This window comes from Anastrepha ludens, chromosome 5 (assembly GCF_028408465.1).
Source record: "Anastrepha ludens isolate Willacy chromosome 5, idAnaLude1.1, whole genome shotgun sequence".
Classification (NCBI taxonomy): Eukaryota; Metazoa; Arthropoda; class Insecta; order Diptera; family Tephritidae; genus Anastrepha; species Anastrepha ludens.
This window is the reverse complement of record NC_071501.1, coordinates 89636124-89663251: the sequence shown is the minus strand read 5'-3', so window position 1 is coordinate 89663251 and position 27128 is coordinate 89636124. Positions and strand designations below refer to the sequence as shown.

Genomic DNA, 27128 nt, shown 5'->3' with positions numbered 1-27128 from the left:
ACTGTGAAAAGTGATAGTCGGTGTTTCCATGTTTTCTCATTAACCACTCATCAACACGTGGTATGAGTTTGTAGGTCTAACGTCCGCTTTGTGACTCATCCCACCGCTGCTGCCACCGGCCTATTGTCAGCAGTCGCTCCGCTGCTTTTTCTCCAGGTGTGGGCCGCGTTCCCTGCCTGTTATAGAGCCGAAACATTTCATGTGCCAAGAGGTTTAGGCCTTCATAGACTTTCAAAAAGCGTTTGATACTATGTTTAATGATCGGATGATACATGAAAAACTTGCCAGCATTCAAGTATTAACAAGTGTAAGACAAAGGTGTGTTCTCTCGCCTCTGCTGTTTAACATCATGTTGGATGCCGTCATGGAAGACGCCTCGTCAGCTTGAAGCGGCATTACTTGGGGCGGGATCAGAGAGTCAGAAATACGTGTCATGTGCCTTAGCTAGAATAAAGTGAAAGGAGTGGCGCAAAACAGACCCGAATGGAAGAAATTCGTGGTGGCCCAATATTCCAACTTGAATCTCTAAGAATTAATGATGATGATAAAATACAAGATTGTCCGCTGAAATGCCTGCGCCTTGCTTTTCAATTGAAATATCTGAAATAAATGCAAGGGGTTTTTTTCATGTAATGGAATGTTTCAACTATTTTCTTCATAGTTCTCATTTAGGTTATAATACAAAAAATATATTTAGAATTAAATGTTGAAAATACTATGAAAATAGTAAAAAAGTTATGTCAACGCTTCCAGAAGAGTAAAACTGCTTCACACCAATATATTTACTAACACAGCCAGTCAGAAAAATTTTAAAAAGAAGAGTTGCGTTAGTTATAGAGTTGTACGATGCCGAGCTCGAACCGAGGCCAGTTGATATTCCCTTTAAAATTTTGTAGTTTCTTTACAAACAGAATACGACTGCCAGTCAATTTGAGTTCAAATTGTAATTTTGGAATAAATTACTTGTGCGTTGCCGTACTCATACGTTTTTGCAATTGAAAATGTTTTCTTTGACGGATGGCAGAGAAAACGCTAAGAATCACAGGGTACTTTTAAGAGAGACGCAATTTATCGTCTCGGTCTACTCTATTGACAAGATGAGGAAACGGCCAAAAGTTATTAAATTTAAAACAAAGTTTCTCAACGTCTGATTAGTTTGACAATTTGACTTCTTTTGAACATTAAATATTCTAAAAATTTTTGTCGCAAATAAATTATTGACTTTTATACTCGCATTTATACAGAATACAAACAAATATGGCAAAATTTTACTAAAATTTGTTAAGTTTCTTTTGAAAAAACGTGTACCGCAAGCAGCTGGATGTTTAAAGTTACGTAACAGCCAAGCTAATGCCAATAATATTTCTCTAACAGTACAAATAATAGGACTATGAATAAGTTCGTTTCGGTTTTACAACAGATGGCGTAACTTGATTATTATTCCATCGATCCACATTTCCAAACATTCATTGGAGAGCTACTGTCGTAAGGCACAAACGTCAGTATAAGTTTTTTATTTGAAGTGTAAACAACAATATTTTTACCACACTTGAAAATGTCGAATTTCGTGCCAAATAATGTGTTTTTGCGGGGAATTCTTCTTCATTATTTTAATATGAAGAAAAAAGCAGCCGAAAGTCATCGTATCTTGGTGGAAGTTTATGGTGAGCATGCTCTATCTGAGCGAACGTGCCAGAAGTGGTTTGCACGCTTTAAAAGTGGTGATTTTGGCTTGGAAGACGAAGAACGCGAGGGTGCGCCGCCAAAGTTCATGGATACCGAATTGGAGGAATTGCTCGATCAAGATCCGGCTCAAACGCAAGAAGAGGTTGCAAAAACTTTGGGAGTTGATCAATCAACCATTTCCAAACGTTTAAAAGCCATGGGAATGATCCGAAAGGTAGGCCATTGGGTGCCGTATGAATTGAAGCCAAGAGACGTTGAACGCCGTTTTATGGCATGCGAACAACTGATTCAACGGCACAAAAGAAAGGGTTTTTTGCATCGAATTGTGACTGGCGATGAAAAGTGGGTCCATTACGACAATCCAAAACGTCGGGCAACGTATGGATACCCTGGCCATGCTTCAACATCGACGTCGGCGCAGAATATTCATGGCCTGAAGGTTATGCTGTGTATCTGGTGGGACCAGCTGGGTGTTGTGTATTATGAGCTACTGAAACCGAATGAAACGATTACGGGGGATGTCTACCGACGACAATTGATGCGTTTGAGCCGAGCACTGCGAGAAAAACGGCCGCAATACGCCGATAGACACGACAAAGTTATTTTGCAACATGACAATGCTCGGCCACATGTTGCACAAGTGGTCAAAACATACTTAGAAACGCTCAAATGGGATGTCCTACCCCACCCGCCGTATAGTCCAGACCTTGCGCCATCCGATTACTATCTCTTCCGATCGATGCAACATGGCCTGGCTGACCAGCACTTCCGTAATTACGATGAAGTCAAAAAATGGATCGATTCGTGGATTGCGGCAAAACCGACCGAATTTTTCACAAAGGGAATCCGTGAATTGCCAGAAAGATGGGAGAAAGTAGTAGTAAGCGATGGACAATATTTTGAATATTAAATTTGTAACCATTTTACGTCAATAAAGTTTCAAATTTCGAAAAAAAACCGCACGAACTTATTCATAGTCCTATTATTTGTATGCGCATATGCAGCTGTGGACATAAAAATTCCGACAGATACTAAGCTCGCATTTAAAACTTTCGGGTTTTGTGAATGGTGGATGCGCTATTGCCGTGAAATTTAAGGCTTGCCGGATTTCATGAAAATTACTCAACGAGCAAAAAAATATAAAATTAAACTATTCGGGTTATGAACGCAAAAGGAGAATTCGGCCAGTGCGCAGCCGGAAGAGAAGAGCCCACTCAAGACGCACGAAAGGATAGTTCGAGAGAGAGTCTATGACTGAAATGCACGAAATTTAGAAAATAGTTTCAAAACTACCGAAGGCGTAAAGAGAGATCGCGAAGGTACCGAAATTTGTGAGAAAAAGTTCGTGGAAGACATTGAATTACTGGTTTAATCACAGAGCCTTCGCCTTCTGCCAAAGAGTCACTTTTGACACCAATATTGGATTACCATCGATTGAAAAACAGCAGAAGAACAGCACTAGATTGGAACCCCAAGGGAGTCGCGGCTGCGGAAGACCAGCCAACACGTGGAGGCGACAAGTTGAATCTGAAGCGAAAAAAGGACATTCTTAAAGTCAAATTAAATTTTTTGCATTAAATAAACTTAACTCTAATTTGTTTATTGAGGTCCTATATTCCACCTAGGAAGTATGGGAAAATAAATAGGTGATTTTCTCAGACTTGATGAAAGTTTGAGGCTATCGAGTGAAGGTCACTTATCACACACAAATGAGCTTAACTTTCTAGACGATTGCAATTCTGAATATTTCATTAATTTCATCAGGCCAATGGTAAATAGTATGCAATACAAGCTCTTAGAGACAAGCTACATATTTAAAAAAATCCTTTAGCCAGCGCTTTTTTTTCCTTTTTTTCTTTAGCATAATAGGTAGCAAATTTTGAGTATTGAGTGGCTTCTGAATAGTTTAGATCTTAAATTCATAGAGCGCAGTTTGAAGATGCAGATAAGAAAGAGGCGATCCATTGATGGAGTTTGACATAAGAGTTTTATAGAAGGAATGCTGCAGAATTGAACTGATTCGATGCCGTAGGGAATGGCAAGAGTGTATGGGAATGAGGTTCCGCCCTCGTGAAAGAGATGTCGCTGCTGATACTATATTTGTGTTTGCTCTATTAATATACTGGTGACTTGAAGCTGTATATGTGGGGCCTCAACTGCAGTAGTTGACAATCGTTTGAAGCGTAAAGATCCTATTTTATGTGTCTTCAAAAATATCTACGTTCGTCTCGAAAAAACCGCATTTGCGGAAAGTCATGCTTAATTATTACCTTTCAAAGGAAACGTGTCGTATATTGATCAACATTTACGGTAATCACGCTCCATCAAATACAACTTGTAAAGATTGGTTTCGTCGCTTCCAAAGTGACAATTTCAACGTGACTGATAAAGATAGCGAAAAGGGCACCAAAAAAATTCGAAGACACTTAACTGCAACAATCATTGGATGAAGACGCATTTCGAACCCTTGATGATGTGTGTAAAGAGTTGGATGTTGACAGATCAACCGACGGTAAACGTTTGCACGCGATGGAAATGGTCCAGAAAGCAGGTAACTGGGTGCCACATCAATTGAAGGAGAGGGATATCGAGAGAAGTTTGGTGGTGATATGCCTTTTGAAGGGCAGAAAAGAAAAGGTTAAGGTTCTATGCCGTTAATGTGCCGAATTATCTCATCCTTTAGCTCTTGAATCGGTGCTGGCTTATCGACGTACACCTTTTCTTTCAAATAACTCCAAACAAAGAAGTGCAACGGTGTCAAATCACATGATTTTGGCGGCCAATTGACATCGACGTGTCGTGAGATTATTCGGCCATCAAATTTTTCACGCAAAAGAGCCATTGTTTCGTTAGCTGTGTGACAAGTGGCACCGTCCTGTTGAAACCACATATCGTCCACATCCATATCTTCCAATTCGGGCCATAAAAAGGTCGTTTTCATCTCACGATAGCGATCACTATTCACAGTAACTGCCTGACCGGCCTCATTTTGGAAAAAATACGCCCAATAACCGCACCAAACAGTCACTCTTTGTGGGTTCATTGGTTTTTCGGCAAACACTCTTGGATTATCATTAGTCCAAATGCGGCAATTTTTCCAATTGTACGCACATTTGGACGATTAAATTGACCGAAAAAATCACGAAGTAACGCGTTGCTTGATTATGTATCTTTCCATGGTTCAAATTGAGTTAGTCTGGAAATGAAAAAAGTCAAATGAAATGCAGAAAAAAACTTGACCTTTAGGTGTGGTTCACATTCAACATCGGCCTTTAAAACTTAGCCACCCTTTATTATGTACTCCTTAAATCATCTGAAACCATCACTGGTGATCGTTACCGACTGATGCGTTTGAATCGAGCTCTCAAAGAAAAGCGGCCGGAATGGGACAGTAGACATGACAAACTAATTTTGCTGCATGACAACGCACGGCCACGTTGCTAAATCGGTCGAGAAATATTTAAAGGGACTGAATAGGGTAATCTTCCCCCACCCGCCGTATCGCAAAGACATTACACCTTCGGATTAACATCTGTTCCAGTCATGCAGTCAGCCCTTATTGGAGAGCGGTTCGTTTCTTACGAGAGCATCGCAAACTGGCTCAATGAATGGATCAAGTCAAAAGAACTCGAATTTTTCGTCAAAGGAATCCGTATGCTGCCTGAAAGATGGAGTAAACTTGTAGCTTCCAATGGCACATTCTTCACATATTATCCTGTATTATTTAATTGTTTAAATACTTCGTAACTTTGGCTAAGAAAGGAAGGAAACTTATTCTCATAATATTGATTCATGTACACCTGTGGAAGCAGCTAACTTATTTTCAGATTTTTTTATGTCTCGGCTGATTAGGTGCTGCCTCCTGACCTTTCGTCCGAGATATTTTCATCTCTAAATTTTGGTAAACTACCCATCTCACTGATGACATTTTCAAGTGGATGCTTCCTCTGAAACCTTCGTCACATACAGATGTTGATGGTCTTTCAGCTATTTTGCTTAAGGGCTCTCGGTAGTCTAGAGCACGAAAATTTAGAGTATTTTCAGGAATTGTTTTTTAAAATAAAAAAAAAATGAAAAACGGTATTTAAATTTTGTTGGCTTTTTATTTAACTTCTTTTACATATAAAAATTAAATAAAATCCATTTTTTTATAATTTTTTATTTAAAATTTTTTATAATTTTTTATTTAAATTTTTTTATAATTTTTTATTTAAATTTTTTTATAATTTTTTTTTTAATTTTCTTAATAATTTTTATTTAATTCTTTAGGCTTTTTATTTAACTTCTTTTACATATAAAAATGAAAAAAAAGAAACATATTTTTATAAATTTATATTTTTAAAATTTTTTTAATAATTGTTTTTATATTATAATTTTTTTTATATTATTTTTTTCCTTTTAATAATTTTAAAAATGGTGCTGAAGTTGACCCTCCCGAAAACTTCGATCTGGACGGTGTTGTCCATTTTGGCTCTTCTATTTATCTGAAACTTAAAAACCAAAAAAAATTATTAGTCTTCTACCGTACCTGTACTAGAATAAAATCAAAAAAACTTAGCAAAATGGCGCGGTTTTGAATTTGACACACTAAAAATCGAGGCGGTTTTTCAGTTTTTTAATAAAAAATAATAAAGAAAACGAAATAATTGAAATAATATTAGGATTCTAGTACGGGCGATAGCCGTTGATGTTGTGAACAACATATTAAAACTTCAGACGATTCGGTTAAACAGTTTTTTTTTGACAACACCAGCCCGAAAAAAGTCGTTTCCAGATAAATGAGTTTAAAGTTTGAGGTACAGGAGCGCGCGGTCCACTCTCTACCTAGTCAATGGGCTGTAGATGCTATAATATTGGGACTTTCCGCATGAAAATTTTACAGTATATTCTTTAGATACTGTTCTTTCGAAATATCGAAAAAAACAAAAAATCGATTTTTTTAATTTCTACACCACTGGATCCATTTAAGAATTGTCCAGCGTTGGTCATTCCTGTTGAGATTATTTTTAATAAATCTTTGTCTACGGGCACTTTCTTAAATTAATAGAAATCTCCAATCATCACACCTTTTTTTAAAAATGGAAGAAAAAATGATGTTCGTAATTAAAGGCCGATTTCCAAGCTATTAATCACCACTAAAGTGTTTGAATGCATTGTAAAGGACAAAATTTATTTTGCGGTTAAGTATTTAACTAACCCAATTGAACATGTTTTTGTAATTGGCCGCTCTGCAGCTACTAATCTTGCTGTTTTTAGCGAATTCTGTATGCCATCAGATTCTAAAGGACTCCAAGTTGATTGCGTTTACACTGACTTCTTTAAATATTTGTCAAAGTATCGCACCAGATTCTAATAGTAAACAGATTGGCTTGCTTGGGCTTTCACTCTGACTTTCTGCAATGGCTTAAGTCATATTTGACGCACAGACGGTGTGTGGTAAAAATGTATGGTTTATGATGGTGATTTGTTGCTACTTCAGGTGTTCCCCAAGGGGGCATCTTAGGGTCACTACTTTTTGTCATTTTTATCAAAGACATAAACAAATGGACACAAATTGATAGCAAAAGTTTTTCCTCGATAGGCAATAGCAAATATTCGAGTGTGTTTCCGCCATGCAAAAGCTCCTCATAAAGAACCCATCTGCCATTCGATGGCGGCGTAAAACTGTAGGCTCCTCCGTTTTGTGGAAAAAACATCAAGACGCACACCATAAATAGGAGCAGAAGCTCGGCTAAATACTCAGAAAAGGTACAAGCGCCAATTATATTTCATATTGCTTCTAACGAAAACAAATTTCAAAACATTCGCATGTAAAGAAGTAATAAAAAAAATAGCAAAACTTTCCACAGGCTTTTAACGTCTGAAAAGCTTATGTGGGCAGCTGTATTTTAACGAACAGTTGGGGGGCTTAAATGACGCAGATCCTAATCAATTAAAGAAAATATTTTTCAATTCAATTATATTTTTGTATAGTCGTACGAAGACAGGTACGGTAGATATCTAAAAATTGGTTTTTTGGTTGTGGCTTTAGCGGTTCTGTTTGCTTATTTTCTGTCGTAGACAATTGTTTTTATTTATCTTCGTTATTAATAGGCATTAGTGAAAATGGTCGCCCATTTTAATCTCACCTGTACCAATAAAATTGTCATAATAATTAGCGCTCGCATTGACGAAGCAGCACAGCTAAGAGTACAAAAGTCTAGGTGGCAGGCTGATCAAGTAAGTGCGAGTGATATCATCGTAAAAATCGAAAGGGGTGGGGATTCAAGAAATATGTATATTTCTTCTAAATGACTTAATCTTAGGGTGTTACTGAAAAGGGTGTAAAAAGGCAGTTTGTGTCGCGAAAGCTTTCTTCAATTATCGCGCACTGGTTTGCCAAGTCGAGGTAGGTATACCAACTTAAGCTACGCGCTAACGGAGTTCTACTAAAATACTGCATACCTCTATAGAGAATTCCAGCTTGATTTTTGAGCCCCACAGAGGCATGATAAATGATTTTTTGTGGCCGAAAATGGAAGCCATAAACTTGGAGGAGCTTTATTTTCAACAGAATGGCGCAGATTGTTACACAACCTATGCCCAAATCGATCTTTTGTGCGCAAAGTTCTTTTATGGTGCCATCAGCCACCTCGGCAATGTCAATTGGTCACTTTGGAGCTGCAATTTAACGTCGTTAGACTTCTTTTTGTGTGATGCCGCAAAGGACCGATATTTTGCAAATAGTCAATTAACGATTTTGATAATTAAAGCGAATAACGAACAAGCCAAGCTCTTGGAAAACTGGGTTAACGGGATGCGCTACTGTGAAGCCAGCTAAAGGAGCCTCAAGAATGAAATATGGTTCCGCAAATAATGGCAATGTTTACCATTTTGAATAAACCGAGAATATACCGAAACATATTATCTCTTGTTTTTGCATTTTTTTGGGTTTTGAAAAACAAACCACTTTGTGGCCTACCCTGTATAGTGTTTACGATAGTTACTTCTTGCAGAAAACAATCCAGTGCCCCTGAAGCTACCTTTCCTGTGTTTTCCCAGTCCTGTAGCGACTTCTATTCTATTTTTTGTTTTCTGATTCCATTTTTATTTTTTTATTTATAAAAGTAAAAATTAGTCAACAAAAACAAATTTTCTTACAGACTAAATAAAGATGTTTTAACAATAATAGTCTGAGATAATAATAATCTTAATGCGTAAGAAAAAAATATAGCAAAACATTCCAAATCAAACTATTTATAGGCTTAATTAACCTTCGGTAGGCGCTGCTATGCCTTTCTTTACGCAAACGACGCACTGGAGGAAATTTCACCTAAATTCATAAACTTTTTTCCACAAACAGAGTTTGTTTTGCAAGTATTTAGATAAAATAAATTTTAAATGAAATCCTTAATTTAATTTATGCAAAGGAATCGGATAATATAGTCACCTGCTCGAATTTTATTCACATAAAGAAAATTTGTGTCAGAAATAGGCTTTGCGTTCTAAATAAAAAAATTATCGGGCAACTATGTTGCACGTTAGAAAACTATTTATATAAATTAAAAATGAAGTTTGATAGTAAGGGCATTGACTGTACGAGTATATGCAAATACGCGATCTACACACTGGGGTAAATTTCACCCAAACGGTTTTTTAGATCTGCATAAATTCGGTGCGCAACAACTACTGAGGGCCTATTGCATGAATTCGAAGAGTAAAATGGGAGGTTAAACAGTTTAATAAAAGAGAGTTTAGAAGAAGCAAAGTCAATCCCAATAGATTTATAAATATTATTGAATTCGACCTCAGCTCTAATGACGGGTGCACAGTTGCGATGGAGGTGATGGATTGAACTGGACGAGCAGGTAAACTGGAGTAAACTTGCATTTGAAAGTAAACTCCGGGAGTGTACCTTGCACTGGTACACAGATAATTTGAAAACACTAGAAGGCATAGGCGCTGGAATATATGGTCCCAAACCAAGCGTTCTGTGCCGATGGATTGTTTTCCAAGTATCTTCCAAGCGGAAGTATATGCCAGAGATTAACTTAAACAAGAACTACCGGAATGAACGGAACGCTATTCTGAGCGTCAGTCAGGCAGTACTCATGGCATTGCCACCCTGAGAGATTAAGTCCTCACTGCTTCTTGAGTGTATCGAGAAACTTCAATTTGCTAGGAACGCGCAATCGCACCCGGCTAATTTGGGTACAGGACACAAGGCTGTAACTGGGCAACGAAGTAGCGGACACATTGGCAAGAGAGGATATGACCTCGCCTTAATAGAACCCGAGCTTTGCTGCACACCATCAAGGTAAAAGCAAAAGAGGTTTGCAAAACTCACTACTCTGTTAAAGGATGAACTGAGAATGCTCAGGGGCGTAATTTCAGATTGATCGGGGAAAAATTGACACAGTTATGAGTATTTAAGGTTCCTTCGTACAGGCCGGAGTTCTATTCCTGCGCGACTTTGAAGTGTTTTTTCTGAAACTTATTTTTGTAAGTCTGCGTATGCCATAACCCAAAATCTACAGAATCAAGTGGAAAGCTTGCTCAATATTTCTTCACATAATTCCCCAGGTATCTCAATGAGTTTTTTTTTGTTGCTTTATTTTAATAATTATATATATAAAGTTATTAACTTCAACCCACTGAGTCACACAGTCACAGCCGAGAATTTAAAACACCCATTAGAATTTTGTTTTGCACTGCAATTCATAAAAGATATTCCTCTGTGCCTTCCCCTCTATCACCTTTTTTGAAAGTCGAAAAAAACAAATTTGTTTGAAAAAGGTCTCGCACTTTACCAATTGAGTATTTATAACTTATAACTAAAAGCTGGTCCACAAACACACTGGTTGAATCTTTCGCTTTATTAAGCATTTTAACTATTTCATCTATTTTAATTTAGAATAATTTGCAATGAAAAAGAAAACAAAATATTGTTCAAATACGGCATTATTATATAAAAATTTACTGAATATGGTATCATGAATGTATGTGTTCAGCGAAAAAAGAATTAGAAGCATGTCTTTTTCTCATCGAATTAACCTTCGCCCAAGTCGACTGAAGTTAGAGTCACTTGGCTTCCTAGGCTGACCTCACAGGTGATTCACAAATGTGGTGCTGATAAGTAAGTTAAACTATTTTATACTTGATTTTTCTTCTTAATCGGCGCGATAACCGCTTACGCGATTTTGGCCGAATTTAACAAAGCGCGTCAGTCGTTTATTTCTCGTGCTAACCGGGGCCAATTGGGCGCACCAAGTGAAGCCAAGTCCTTCTCCACCTGATCTTTCCAACGCAGAGAAGGCCTTCCTCTTCCTCTGCTACCACCAGCTGGTACCGCATCGAATACTTTCAAAGCCGGACCGTTTGTATCCATTCGGACGACTTGACCCAGCCAACGTAGCCGCTGGATCTTTATTCGCTGCGCTATGTCTATGTCGTCGTAAAGCTTATACAGCTCATCGTTCCATCGTCTGCGATATTCGCCGCTGCCAACGTGCAAAGGTTCAAAAATCTTACGCAGAATCTTTCTCTCGAACGCCGTGAGATCCATATAAGGTGTTCTAAGGCCATATCATTTGATGTAGTAAACTACGTGAAAGTTCCAAAGCAGCTTTGATAACAAAAATGAAAGGGAACTAGGAATTCTGAAATGAAGATGAAAGATGAAAGGTGTCTTTGGGAGCTCCAGGCTACGTTTAAGGTTAGTTTTTGAAGGAGTTTTGATAAAAAAAATGAAGTTGAACGCAGTAGGAATTTTTAATTGATGTTGAAAGGCGTCTTAGAGAGCTCCAGGTATGTCCCGGCAATGCAAAAAACTAAAATTAATGATGCTTTGCGATGTTGATATCAAATTTGAGATAAGAGGAGAAAAACAAAAACAACACACAACACACAAAGCAAATTAGTAAACCAAAAATCCAAAGGAAGCCAATAAAATTATGCAACAACTGCCAAAAGCAAAGCAGGAAAGAAATAAGCGCAAAATCTAAAGCGACCCAAACTTCCGAAACAACCAGACATATACATAGTAAATGTATGCATCAGTATGTGCATAAATTTGCGCGTAAATAGGTGCATGTGTGTGAGTGTGTGTGTATGTATGTGTTTGGCTGTAATAACAGTAGTCAATTGTTTGAGATTTCGGTTGTTGACGTGTTGAATCGCTGATTGCAAGCAACGCGCCGCAACACCCAAAAACAACAACAACAACCACATCGTAGGCCAAAAAGATGTGCAACAGACAGCAGCGCCGCAGAAAAGTGCCTGCAATGTGGCAACTGATTTGTGATTTCGTGAATTTTCGTGGCTGTCTGTCTTGCGGCAACATCAGCAATTCAGCGAGTCAAGGAGAAGAAGCAAACGTCGTCAAATTCATAGGCTGTCAGGCAGCACCGCCGAATCTTGCGATAACTCCGACTTCCCGACAAACAGCGAAACGTTCCGCCAAATCAACAAATCAAGCAGCTTTTTGGAAGTTGGCAACTGGTATTCTTTTTTGCTGCGCTACTGTAGCAGCAGCAGCAGCAACAATCGGCGCGACGGGTAAGTGACATTTTTCGTTTTTTTCTTTGTGGCAAGTGATTTAATTTTTTGCAAACTGTTTTTGTGTGGTGCTTTTAGTAATTTAATTTTTTTACAGTTCACTTTTTTCATGTCGAGTTTTTATTGTTAGTCTCTTTTTTTTTTTGGTTTTTGTTGTTTTTTGTTTTTGGTCATGACAGCAATTCGATTCGGGGCGTTTGTGGCATACCGCAAATGCATGCCGCATTCGCATGCATGCGAAACAAGTTGCATTCCTTTGACCATTTCGACTGGGCGAGCGGCTGGAGTGAGAACAACGACAACGATTGCCGAACAACAACAACAACAACAACAATAACGAACAACAAAAGAACGCCAGTTGGTGTGTCAACAAACAGTGGCAACAACATTGTAATGACAATAGTCGCAACAACAGAAGCAGATAGCTCCAGAGCAGCCGAAGAGCAGAGCAGCTACAACAACAACATCAGCCACGACAGCCAATTGTACACTTTATTTAGAATGCCAGCAGCAATCGCTGTGTTGTATGTAGCAACAGCTGCCACTTGCCGTTCTACAGCTACCGCTACACTTTTGCTATTGTTGTTATTGTTATTCCACTGCTTCTTGTTGCCGTTTGCGGCACACAGCTGGAATATTGATAAGGCAGTGGCGGCTAATCGCTGGAAATGTATTATTCTGTTGTTGTTTTCTCTGTTTTTTTCGGATTTTTCGTTTTTGCGACTCTTTTTTTGTTTGCGTCCATTTTCATACAAGTCGAGTTGTTGCAACTCGAATGGAAAATAAAAAGAATTTAACAACAGGTTGTTGCATTGTTGTTGAGTTGTTCTTTGGTGCGAATGCATTTGTTACAATTCTGTTGCTGTGGCACGCATGCGTAGCGCTTATTGTTATTGCTATTTTCGTCGCTTGTTCTTTATGCAATTCTTGCTTTCATTTTTGTCGTTATTGTTGTTCTAGTAGTTGTTGTAGCCGCGCATTCCTCAACGTTTGTACGCTGCGCTGAAGGTGATTTTAAATGACAGCAGCGACAATTTGCTGTTCGACAATAACAAGAACAACACACTATAAATACATACACATATCTGTATATATGCAGGTATGTATGTGTGTATGTGTGTGTGCGTGTGTGTAAGCACGTATTTACGTAAATAAATACATTCAATAACAGTTTGCGGCTTCTTCTACTGCCACTGTTGTTGCTGTTACAAGCCTTTTTTTGCCGCAAATATTTGACGCAGTTTTACTAAAAATTCGTGTAAATTCCTCTATGCAGCCCGCAGTAGAATTTTTGTATTTATTATCTTCTTTTTTCCAAATTTCAATACTCTTTTACTTGTTCGTTTTATTTTGAACTAACACCAAACGGTTGTTAGAGGCTGCGCCAGCGCGCTGTGAGGAAAATCTATCATGCGAGGTGTGCCCATAAAGTGTTACTGGGAAAGGCCTCCCAGATACTTAAGGCCATTATTATTTAGGTTTTTTATGATTAATTATAGCCAAATTGGCATAAAAATTTATTTATAAATAATTTACAGAATAGTTATCATACGAAATTTGTCTTTAATAATGGGAAGTAGGAAATACTTGGCGAAAACTTTTAAATTCAAAATTTCATCAAACAACCAGATTTAGGTTTGGTAAAGTGGGTGTTCGAATCTTCGTGAAACACCAAAATGAAGAAAAATTTTTTTTTAATAGCGGTCGCTCCTGGGCGGACAATGGCACACTGCCATAAAAAAACTCCTCATAAAACAAATATCTGCTTAAAACTGTAAGTCCCTCTATTTGTGAAACAACATCAAGACGCACGCCACAAATAGGAGGTAGGAGGATGAGCTCAGCCAAACACCCAAAAGGGTGTAAGCGCCAGTTATAAAGAGTTTTCTAATAACAGGTGCTATGAATGAATGGATTGCGCTATCGAGAGATGGCCGGAATTGGATGGTATTGATCTGGACAACTGTTATTTTTAACAAGACGGCGCTACGTACCGCACAAGCAACGAAACCAATAATATTTTATGGGAAAAGTTTCCGGACTGTGTTATCTCTCGAAGAGGTGATCACAATTGGCCATCGAGATCTTGTGCTTTAACACCTTGTGACTTTTTTCTTTAGGGCCCCATGAAATATAAGGTCCCCGCTAACAGCCCAGGGTCGATTCAAGACCTCAAAGATGGAATTCGTGAGGCTATCGAGGCCATAGGGCAGCCACTTTGCAATTCGGTTACGAAAAATTTCATGAAAAGGATATTGTCCTGTAAGCGTGGTCGTGGTGGTCGTTTGCCTGATGTTATTTTCCACTATCAACGGCATACCTTCCTCTTCATTATGAAATAAACATCCGATCATTTATATTAAAAATTAGCATTTTTTTAATATCAAAATAACACCTCTTATTGGAAAACCCTTAATATATATAAAGTGGCTGTCTTACGACGCACCTAGGCCAAATAGAGACCCGTTGTGACACCGCGGTACTATCCTTCAAACCATTATGTGACCTTTAAAAAGCTGGCTATACCAGCTAGTTTGAGGCTTGCAACATCCGCGATGCTGCCCAGAAAAGCGATTCCTAGTAAATTCAACCTTCTTCTACACAGAGCCGTGCACCCGGATAGAAGGTGTTCAAGCGATTTCAAAGTTGTCTGGCTATCGGAATATATATATATACTTCTGACTGTAACTGACTAAAAGGCTTTCTTAAATCGCCAAAACTTCGGCTCAGTATACACTGCATAGATCAGGTAAGTGAAAAGGTATACTGGAACCTATAGTATCCGGATAGACACCGCCTCCCATTTGATCGTTGAGTTTACAATTGTCGCTATGTACTCGTATGCTGGCACCACTTTCATAAAATACTACACCATTTTCCCAGTCCTCTCTAGATGGAAACTCAAGTATAAGGCCTGTCAAGGCATAAATCTACTCAGCTCTTATTGTTGTCGCAGCAGCATAAATATTCCTCATACATGTACGGAGAATGGTGCTGAAGGGATAGTTCGGGTCGTTCCGGTTACGTAGAACCCTCTGTCGTGGGAACGTAAATCCACTGAGTCGGGAAAGTCGTGACCTCCGCGAGTCTTAAATCATTGTGGATATGTTTTATATGCGCGCAGATTCGCTTCCAGTTATTATCCGATATAGCATAAAATCTGTAATATTCTCTCCGTTGAATATACTACAGGTTTCGGAGGCATAACGTGGGCATTGAAACAAGACGTGATCAACGTCGTCTTCCCTCTCCTTGCAGATTGGGCAGTTTAGTAAACTATCATGACAGAATCTATGGAAGTAAACACTCCGTGCCCTGAAAGGAATTGAGTTAAAGGGAAGTTTGTTTGGAAACAGTTCAGAATACGCGAATGCTCCTTGTTATTCGCTTTACGCATTGATGATTCCCTCAATCTTAGGGACACTTTAACGGCTGTTTATTTACAAAACAGGTCAATCGGCAATAAATGCAATATGACATTTTACGCTGATGTTTGTATTGTTCTCAGAGCCACGCTAATACAAAAGCTAGCTGCTCTTTGAGTGCTGTCTAGCTTGATCGAACTTTTCTTCCCATGAGTTGACCACCAGACCAGCACAACGTTGGTCATGATTGGTCTTACAATAGCTGTATAAAGCCAGTGAACTATCTTGGGGCATATACACCACTTAACAGTTCACAGCATACTTAACTGTAGGGCTTAGTTCAAATTTATGATGATTTTTATTAATTTTTTATTTTAATTTTTATTTTCATTAATTTATGTAATATAACTGACAAACCAAACAAAAAAAAAACGAACCCTTGAATTAACATTAAAAAACAGTTGGTGTACATGCAAAAAAAATGTTTTTCTTTAAAAGTAATCTTTAAAATCGAAATGACCTAAGTAATAATGCCCTTAACCCTTTGAGCACATTGACGCATCAGAACGTTATGCACTTATTTGGCCGAATTCGCTCAAGACGTTCTGATACGTCATTGAAATGGAGGCAATATTTAAAATGTTCATTTTCATTTATTGGAGAGTAATTTGTATTATTGGCAACAGAACAAAAAATCAGCATTGTGGTCAACCTTATTTGGGATACACGGCCCCATATTTGAACAAACAGAGAATATATTGGGTTGGCCACTAAATAATTGCGGATTTCACTCATAGATGGCTTCAGTTCAATTTTTAGGTTTGCAGACGTAGTACAAATGTAAAATACATTTTGTTATTTGATAGTTGGCAATTCAGCTGTGAATCAATAAAAACCAATTTTTGATCGGTGCGCAGTTTCGTTTGGCGTTTCGTTGAAAAATGGAAAATCAAAAGGAACGTTTTCGTCATATTCTGCTTTTTTATTTCCGCAAAGGGAAACCGCATCGTAAGCTCATAACAAACTATGTGCTGTTTATGGTGATGAAACCTTAAAAGAATGGCAGCGTTCTGGTGATTTTTCACTCAAAGATGAAAAACGCTCGGTTTATCCAGTTGAAGTTGATGACGGCCTAATCAAAGCAATAATCGATTCGGATCGTCACAGTACAACACGTGAAATTGCAGAGAAGCTTCATGTATCACAGACATGCATTGAAAATCACTCAAAACAACTTGGCTATGTCCAAAAACTCGATACATGGGTTCCTCACGAACTGAAAGAAACGCATTTAACGCAATGCATAAACAGCGGCGATTTGCTAAAGAAACGTAATCAAAATAACCCATCTTTAAAAAGACTGGTAACTGGCGATGAAAAATGGGTTGTTTACAACAATATCAAGCGGAAAAGATCGTGGAGCAGGCCAGGTGAACCAACTCAAATAACATCAAAAGCTGATATTCATCAAAAGAAGGTTTTGTTATCAGTTTGGTGGGATTACAAAGGAATTGTCTACTTTGAACTCTTACCACCCAACCAAACGATCAATTCTGATGTCTGCATTGAATTGTCTAACGAAGCTAAATAATGCAATTGAAGAAAGGCGGCCCGAATTGAGAAGTCGAAAAGGTATTGTATTCCATCATGACAATGCAGGGCTACACACATCTTTGGCTACTCGGCAAAAATGACTGGAGCTTGGTTGGAATGTTTTGCCATATCCACCATATAATCCTGTTTCGATCTTTATAAAACTCCTTGAATGGCAAAAATTTCAATAATGATGATGATGTCAAATCGTACCCGATTCAGTTTTTTGCTAATAAAAACCAGAAGTTTTATGAACGTGGGATTATGATGTTACTTGAAAGATGGCAAAAGGTCAGTGCTCAAAATTGGCAATACATTACAGAATAAAGTTATTAAGTTCCATGAAAAAATTATCTTTGATTTTCTAAACAAAATCCGCAATTACTTACTTGCCAACCCAGTACTTTACCAAAGTGATAACGACAGTTTCAAAGAAAGTATTAATGTTGATCAATGTGAAGAATAACTTTTTAGTAATCCTTTAAATCTTTTGAAAAATATCACATGCCTCAAAATTATTAATAATTTGCTTTTTGTTATAAATTGTATATATTTTTTTAATAAAATAAAAAAAATCAAAACTTTGTATATGTCGCGCTGCCATTATTGTGAACACACGTGTACACATGTACTAACACATATATGTACATATATATACATATACAAGCACAAAAGCATAGATACTTTTTTTACTCCACTCCGCCACAAGACCACAAAGCAATTCTTAGCATTTTAACATTTAACAAGTATTTAATTACTCGCCACAAATATGGTTGCTTCGATTTTGTATGCACACGCAGCAACAACAACAATAACAGCTTGACAATTCCACATGGATTCACGTAATCGCTGATCTGCGACTAATTTTGGTCAGCAAATTTAGCAATAAGTCTATGAAATTTTTGACAAATATCACACATCGTCAATCAAATGGTGGCATTTTTGCCTGCCAGTCGTCGTACACACCATAATCGACTACACATTCGATAATTCATAGATAGCCAAATAGGGGGTTTAATCGATCTTAATGTCAGACAAGCAGCTAAAAAATAAAAGGTAATTCTTGTTTAATGTAAAGAAAACTTAATTCATTTTGTCCAATGATCTATGAAAAGTAGATTTTTTTCATGGTATTGGCAACTAAATACCTGGGGGTTTAGAACAAGAAGCAGTGCTGTATTCAATTATTGGACACAACAGCTGTTGAAGATGTCATTAGGCTCAAACAGTGACACACTTTGTGGACTGTAGGTCATGAAGTCTATGGGCCTCGAAAATAACAAAAAATAGTATGAGTATTTTTGCTATTGCAAGGCAGGAATTCACATGGGATTGCCTTATTTTGTAGCAATGTGAGCCCAGCATATTTTGTGCCACACAATACAATTTGTTAATAATGGTTTTCTAATACGAGTACCTACTTTTAGTTTCATAAATCCAATAAATTGGTGTAGGCAAAATACCGGATTTCCTATCAATGGTGCGCCTGTAATAATGCAATACAGCTGATAACTTCGTCAAGCCTTTCTCAAAGTCGCCTTTGTTGTACAACTTTCTAACCAGCCTAAATCCAGATGTTTAAGCCTATCAGCAGGTGGTTAACGAACACCCACAATTGAAAAGTGTTGGATAAAAGCAATTGGGGGAATATCTGAAACATCCTTTATCAGCAACAGGGTCAAGCTGATTGCATAGTGAAGTTTTGCTGTAGCGAAGCATGGCTTCCAATTGATTCAGACAAAAAGTAATCTAAGGTATGTAAAGCAACGTAGGGTTGACTAGGCTCACTTTTAAGACATCTGGGGTATCAGAGGTTTATGTTCCCAAATGCACCTGAAAAGCAGAGAAGCCAACTAGCGTTATTCATTAAAAGAGCTGCTGGGTCTAAACTCCCCCTACTATTTATGACCGATACTCATAGTACAGGGTTGCCAATATTCGACGGACCCATCTGGCAACCCTGTATCTTTTGACAAAGACGTCAGATCGCTTAATAACATACCGCGTTGGAAGCGTCAGTCCAAGCAGATTTTTACCATGGAACAGTAAACGCCACGCGAGCGCTTCCAAATTGTTGAAATTTACATTCAAAAACAGAAGTCAATTGTGAAAACTCAACGTGCGTATAAAAAATTAAATAATGTGAAAAGTGCGCCTTCTAAGAACACCATTAAACGTTTGTACGAAAGGTTTTCGACTTTCTAATCCAAAGAGGCCAAATCAAAACCGACCAAGGCGTCGCCAAGGACATCCCAAAAACGCCGTTCTCAGCAGTTGGGCATTGCTCGGACCACTTTACAACGAATTATCCGCATTGATTTGCATTTATTCCCGTATAAGATTCAATTGACGCAAAGATTGTTGCCTGCGGACAAGCCTCGTCGATTGGAATGGGCCCGAAGAGTCATCGATTCCGTCGAACATGGGCAACCCTGTATTACTTCGGTGATTCCAACGACGGAGTGCCACACCATCGGAAGTATGTATTTTTTCAGATAGTCAAGCCAACCATCTTAGCTTTAAAGTCACCTATAAGTAATTCAAAAATAGTCCCACAATGCAAAGAAGAACTTAATGCTTTAGCGCGCACGACAAACATCACTCTCATCTGGATACCTGAACATAGGAACATAGAAGGAAATAAGAAAGCTGATAAGCTCTTGCCAGTGAGCACCCTGTAACGAATCCGAAGCGATAGAAATAGGCTGTTCCCAAGGTGTGCACAAAAGGGAGATCTTCCCGCTATTCCAAAAGCAGGCCCTTGACAAATGTATACCTGCAAAATAACTAAACAAACATAGCCTAATTAACAAAAATACAGAACTAACGAGTTGTTCAGCAAGCCATGAGCAGATATATTCAGAATTACGTCAACAATAACCGGACACTAGCCTTTGAGAGACCATGCCAAACCATGGAAGATGGGATGGCCGAACAATAGATGAAAAATAGATATCTAAATAAACAGTATTTCATCTTTTGTGCTAATTGGGTCTGAGCTCTATCACTCAGACAACATTTCCTTCAGCACCACCTCCACTATCCATGCAACGCTGTCCAATTTGAACCTATCGATATACATATATATATAATGTTCTAAAACCCCTCCTAAGCAAACCATCGCCTTAAAGTAATTGTTGGAGTTCAGCCAAGTTATCGTGCAAGATTCACTGCTAGCAAGTATGGTTATACCTCATAAAACTGGTGTAACTCCTCACTTTCAAAACGGTCAACTCTCTTTTCTGATACTAACTGATATTCTGATCTGATACTGTTACTTGAAATTCTGATATTCATACAGGTAACGTATTGTTGCTTCAACTTTGCGAAAAGATAATTCTTTTGGTGCTCCCGTCGTGTTCACACACGTTGCAATTATTAGTTTCTAGCTTAAAGGCAACAACAATATTGAGAAGAAAGAGCACACAAAAGAGTTTTAACAGAGCACGAGAGTCACAAGTAACGAGTTGAAGCAACACATATTTCTCTATATGAACTCAGACTCACTAATACTCAGTAAGTGTTTCCAAGCAGAGGAAATTTTTGGCAGCTCCTTTTCAGTACTGCCAACACTTATACTAGTTGCCTGATTTATTCGCCACTCGCTGACGCTTGGCGAATCGAAGGCGCCTTCTATTTCTCTCTCAAAGGAGGAATAAGAATTAAGCAGTGAGTCTGTACGTTAGAATTGTTCTTATGACGCCCGTATAAACTCCACGTTAAATATCCACAGCCCTAGAAATTATCGATAGGCATTGACAATTTATTTGTTTCTCTTTAAATTTTAAGTAATTTCTTATGAAACTATAGTTCATTCTCCTACAAAAACCATATAAATTTGGGCTTCGAACGTTAATTAAAAAAAAAAAGTTTTAAATATTCATAAAAATTGCAAACTTTTTAATCTGAAAAAATATTAGACAAAATTTGAGTATGCATTTTTATAGTCCACTGAATTGTGGCCCAAGCCCAATTTTCATAAAAATTGCAAACTTTTTAATCAGAGAAAATTTTGAATATGCACCATTGAATTTTGGTATAATAAAGTGTAAGTTTCAATTAGCTTAAAAATCGTGTAGATTTTTGAAATTTTTTTTGTTTAGACGGTGTTGGACCTTTTTGCCATATAACGAATGCTCGATATTTCGACTACAGCAAAAAAAAAACAGTTGTCAAAAATCTACGCGATTTTTAAGCCAATTCGACATTGTTTTATAAGGAAGAAAACCCCAACAACTACAGAAAAAAAATTGTAAAAAATCAATGCTACGGGCCCGCCATCTATCGCTACGTATTTGAACTAGGTATTATTTGAAGAATGGTAACACTTAGCTGTCATCTGATTTGACAGAAAATTAGTTTTATTCTTCCGCTGAACGAAAATGGTTGTGTTCATGGGCTTGGGATCGACTTGAAGAAGATGAAGACTTTTACCGAAAAATCAACTTTTCGGATGAAGCTCATTTCCATCTCGGCGGGTATGTTAACAAGCAAAATTGCCACATTTGGAGCTCAGAAAACCCGCACGCACTCGAAGAAAAGCCGATGCATTCACAACAAGTCACTGTTTGGTGCGGATTTCGGTCGAGAGGCATCATTGGTCCATTTTTCTTCGAATATGAGCGAGGAGTGGCCGTAACCGTCAATGGGGAGCGTTACCGGGCCATGTTGAACGAATTTTTGTTCCGAGAAATTGAAGAGTAGGATATTGGTGGCATTTTGTTCCAACAAGATGGCGCTACTTGCCACACAGCGAATGCTACGATCAATCTTTTGCGCACTCTCTTTGCAGATCGCATTATCAGCCGAAATTCTGATATCGTTTGGCCGCCTCAGAGCTGCGATTTGATGCCGTTGGATTATTAACTTTGGGGTGCCGTCAAAGACCAGTGTTATGCCAACAAACCAGCAACAATTAATGCACTGAAGGCCAACATACGCGATGTCATAGCTGAAATACAGCCGCATACAATCGAAAATGTGTTGAAAAACTGGACCGATCGTATGGGTTGGTGCATGGCTAGCCGAGGCAGCCATATGAATGAAGTTGTGTTCCATCATTAACCGGAAGGATTGTACTTCACAATAATAAAAACAGTTTGGAAAAATATTGAGTAGTTTCTTTTTTATAGCATTTTTAATTCCGTAAAGTTATATGGCGGACCCTGTATATTTACGCCACTTGAAACTTAAACTTTATTATGCCTAAATTCAATAAGCTGCAAAATTGCATACTCGAAATTTTTCTTAAATTCTGATTAAAATTTTGATGGAAATTTGTTGAATCTTGTGTTTTAATTTGCACAAATTTGACACTTAAATTTTTACAATTTTTTTGAAACCTGGTTTATATAATTTTTGTTAGTGAATGAAATATGTTTTCGTAAAAAATGAATTAAAATTAAATGAGAGTAGATTAAATAAATCAAATAATAAAGTTTAAAATTAAATAAGAAACAAAGACGTTTTCAAAATTAATCCAAATACAGTCTAATCTTGGTAATTCGGACACTTGATAATTCGGACAGCGCGGTAATCCGGACAACAAAACGTTTTCTATTGAAGTCTCTGTAATCCGGACACCACGTATTCATGTACCTCTAAAATTCGGACACTTCTTTATTTTCCAGTGAATATGCTGAAATAAAAAGGAATTCCGTTATTTTTTATTTTATTTTATAAAGGGGACTCCCCTGCTAACTACTTTGCGTGAATAGTGCGTTTAAGTGCTCGTCAGGCTCCTAGTTCATATTCATAAGCATATTTGCGTAACGTGTAGTTCAGTAGCTAATTTCAAACATTAACTCCATAATTTCTTTAACTGTGGACTGTATAAATTTAACTATGGCACCAGCAGCTAAGAAAAAACATACGTTTTTAACGATAGACCAGAAAAAAGAAGTTCTTAAGAAACTAAGTGAAGGGCAGTCAATTCGACAGCTAGCTGCGAAATACAATGTACATAGGTAAATCTACAATTTCGGACATAAAATCAAGTGGATTAAAGATTGATAGGTAAGAAACGAAAACATTTTGTAAGAAGAGTTTACACTCCTTTGATTATATTTTGCAGTTACATTGCTAGAACAGAATGTGGCCTTGGAAAGCATAAAACTATGCGACCTGCGGAGTTTGAAAAGATGGAAGACCACTTGTATAAATGGTTTGTAAACGCAAGACGAAACAATGCACCGATTTCCTCGGAAATCATCAAAGAAAAGGCCAAACAATTCTGTTCCCAAATTTACGGACAAAGTGTGGAATTTGTGGCTGGTAATGGTTGGTTTAGTAATTTTCGCTCCCGATATGGAATTAAATTCTTAAAAATATCTGGCGAAAAACTTTCCAATGATTCTACTGCTGTGCAACCCTTTATTGAAAAATTGCGAAAGAAAATTGCAGAAATGGGCATTACGTATGATCAGGTTTATAATGCAGATGAGACTGCTTTGTTTTGGAGAAAACTTGCAGAAAAAAACCTTGCATTGCATAATGAAAAATCCGCACCCGGGCGCAAAATTGGAAAAGAAAGAGTAACACTTCTAGTTTGCTGTAATGCAACCGGAGAACATAAACTTCCATTATTCATGATAGGGAAAGCCAAAAACCCCAGATCGTTTAAAAAAGTAAACCTTCCGCTTGGGTACTCCCATACCAAAAATGCTTGGATGACAGAGCAAATCTTTAAAAATTGGTTTGAAAACTCATTCGTTAAAGAAGTAAAGCGTTACTTAAAGGAAAAGAATTTACCAGCCAAAGCCATTTTACTGCTAGACAATGCAACTTGCCATCCCCAATCACTGTCGGATGCCGATAAGGACATATATGTTATGTTTTTGCCACCAAACTGCACGGCTCTTATACAGCCAATGGACCAAAATGCTATCCGAATTTTAAAGACAAACTATCGGAAGAGTTTTTTGTCTCTACTTTTGTCCAGCCCAACGAGCAATCTCCCAGAATCTTTAAAAAACTTTACATTAAAAGATGTGGCTTTTTTATAGTCTAATGCTTGGAAAAATGTGGATGAACGCGTGCTCAGAAAATGTTTTAACAAAATTCTTTATGACGAAGAATGGGACTCAGATGATGATTTGCCTCTTGCGATGCTACGGCCCAGCAGCTCAACTAAAATAATTGATCTTCTTGTTGAAATATCCCCTGATGTATATAATGATAACGAGATTACTGAGTGGTTGAATGACGACACTGATTTCGATATCAACGAGATTGAGGAAGAAGATAACGAGAACAGCCGTCTTGACGAAAATGAAAGTCAAGATTGTAAAATTTCGCACTCTCAAGCTATTGTCGCATTTGATAGTTGTATTAAATATGCAGAGGAACAGGAATTTTCATCCGGAGACATTTTAAAACTTGTGAGTCTCAGAGATATTGCCTTCAGAAAGAGAAATGAAACAAAATTGCGGCAAACGAATATATTGAATTATTTTACGGCCGAATAAAAACTAATATATGTATGTACATATAACTCATTGAATATTAATCAATTTAAGATTAAATAAAAGTTTATTTCATTTAATTACTGATCTACTGATTTCTATTAAATTTTTTACCCACTCGATAATCCGGAAAATTCGATATTTCGGACAACCTCTGGTATTTAATTGTCCGAATTATCGAGATTATACTGTACTATAGTCACTTAACGCAATGCACGCACCTACATAAATATCCTCAAAATAAAATTCCAATTTCCACTGCAGATCTTCCTGCATCTCTGGTATAGTATCCTAGCCTCGCCTTTTCCATCTGTCTTGCGAGATGTAGAAGCATTTACCAGCTCAGCTTGGTGTCTATTTCGACGCCAAAGCTCCGTAGGCGGTAAGCTGTTTGGGTTTGCCATTAGCTCTGCTAGCCTGCCAATCAGTAAATTAGGCCGCATCCAAGCCAAGCAGTTCGATAATAGCGACATGAATTAAATTGAAATCATCAACTCCACTGTAATAAACCAATTTGCAATAAAATCCTTTTACCATAAAAATATAATTGAATGAATGCAGGTTTTTTTTTCTTTTTTGGAACGCCACAATACAGCAGATGTGTCCTTTGAGCCAGTAAAAATGTAATTAACTACTACTAAATATGGACTGATGCGAAAATCTGCATTTTACTGTTGCATGTGCAAGCTCGCTGCGAAATCATTCAAAATGCTTAAGTGAAAGCAATAAACGTGCAACATTCCGAAGGCACCTTTAATTAGTTGAAGCATGAATCCAAGCTGTATAATCCGGTAAAACTGCCGCAAACGATTAACGCACCACGCCACTCACAATGCTTGCCACATTATTGGCACATTTTCGAGTAATTAACGACATATTACTCGCCAAAAACAAAAAAAATACAAAAAAAATTTCGAAAAATGGCAATTTAATTTTTTAATCAACTGCATGTTGCAGCAACACCTTGCGAAAAATTCCACCACATGCACTCATGTGCCTACACTAGTCGACAAATGAAGGGAAACGATCATAAGTTTGGCTTGCAGGAAATCCAGGCATTCGCCATTTGACCCTCACCTCTGAACAAGGCAACGACCAAATTGAGTGTCAATATTGAAAAAGAAGGGTACTTGAATCCCTTTAAGCACCTTTGGTTGATATAAGGCATCCAGAATCAGAAACATTAAGAATCCAACTAATCAGCGAAAGAAATGTCAATGCTTCTTGGGGAAAAATGCTTTAAGAGTGTTGAAACAATGGCCGGAGCGGTTTATTATGGTGACCAGGAAAGGTTCTCTAATCCTCTTCCTCTTCTTTTCACCCTGGTGCTCGTCTAGGATACAAATTTTGAATTCGAACACCAAGTCAGTTCTACTGTACGACTGCGACACTTGGAAGTTTGCAGTTACAGACATGCCACATCTACAAGGCTTTGTAAATCGCTGCCTGCGTACAATATTTCGATTTTGCTAGCCTAACACCACACCAAATAGCAGCCTGTGGAGAAACACCAACCAAACTCCAACATAAACGGAAGTTCGCAAAAGGAAATAGGGCGTGTTGAACCCCTAGAAGAGAATCAAGTGGCATCACATACACTACAATTGATTGGAATCCACAAGGAATCCGACTAAAAAGTAGGCCCTCGCTGACCTGGAGTAGAAGTTTAGAAACGAGGATAAAAAAAAACGAACAAAAGCTGGAACGAGCTGAAGAAGAATGCTGCTGATAGAGTCGAGTGGAGGAAGTTGTTGTTTGCGCCCTCGCGACACCATAGGAAATTATATGCATATATGTATAACAAGTTTCATCAGCGAAAGTGTGCCTGGAGTACCTAAATACGCCAAGAAGCGATTCCTCAGAAATCTTATGCTCATGCTTCGAACTTCTTAAGGAGCTCAAACCCTTCTTTATCACTGTAGCTCCTACAATCGTCGTTATGCGGAACTCGAAGCCTGGCGGTCGTGTGTCCAATAGTTCAGTGTCCAGTCAATATTTCCATTAAAATTTATATTTAAAAGCTTTAGCGAGCTCCGTATTCTTTGCTCATCAAACGTTGACCAAAATTAACAAGATAATCTGCAGGTTTTTAGATTAGTGCAATTTTTAGTATCTCTTGCGGGACTTGCTTCCTTGGACTCCAAATCATGTCCCATACCCGTTTTCGTGCACTCATCTGCTTCTTCATTCCTCGAAACACCACTGGTCTCAAACATCTTAGATTGGCGCTGTATTGGCGTAGGGACTGTTAAGACTTTTAAAACATATCGAGTTGGTTCTTGTTGTAGCAGCATAAGCATTGTTCATACATGTATGCTTCTGAAGTGATAGTCCTTGGCCGGATATAAATCCGAGTCCTTCCGGTTAACTGGAACAGTGGTGTCGTGGGAATCACGTTATGGCAGCTTAACTGCCTGTAAATATCGTGGGTTTGGGCGTTCGCACGACAATCGGTTTTCTCTGCCGGTTTTACCGGAAAGATCCA

General features: G+C 37.9%; 1 protein-coding gene across 1 annotated transcript; it reads left to right on the top strand.

Moving 5' to 3' along the window:
* The first annotated feature begins 23136 nt into the window (after nt 1-23136).
* On the top strand, nt 23137-24196 carry LOC128864802 (jerky protein homolog-like). Its single transcript, XM_054104560.1, has 2 exons — nt 23137-23195; nt 23254-24196. Exons 1-2 carry the CDS (start codon nt 23137-23139, stop codon nt 24182-24184), a joined length of 990 nt encoding a protein of 329 aa, XP_053960535.1. The 3' UTR covers nt 24185-24196.
* The last annotated feature ends 2932 nt before the right edge of the window (nt 24197-27128 follow it).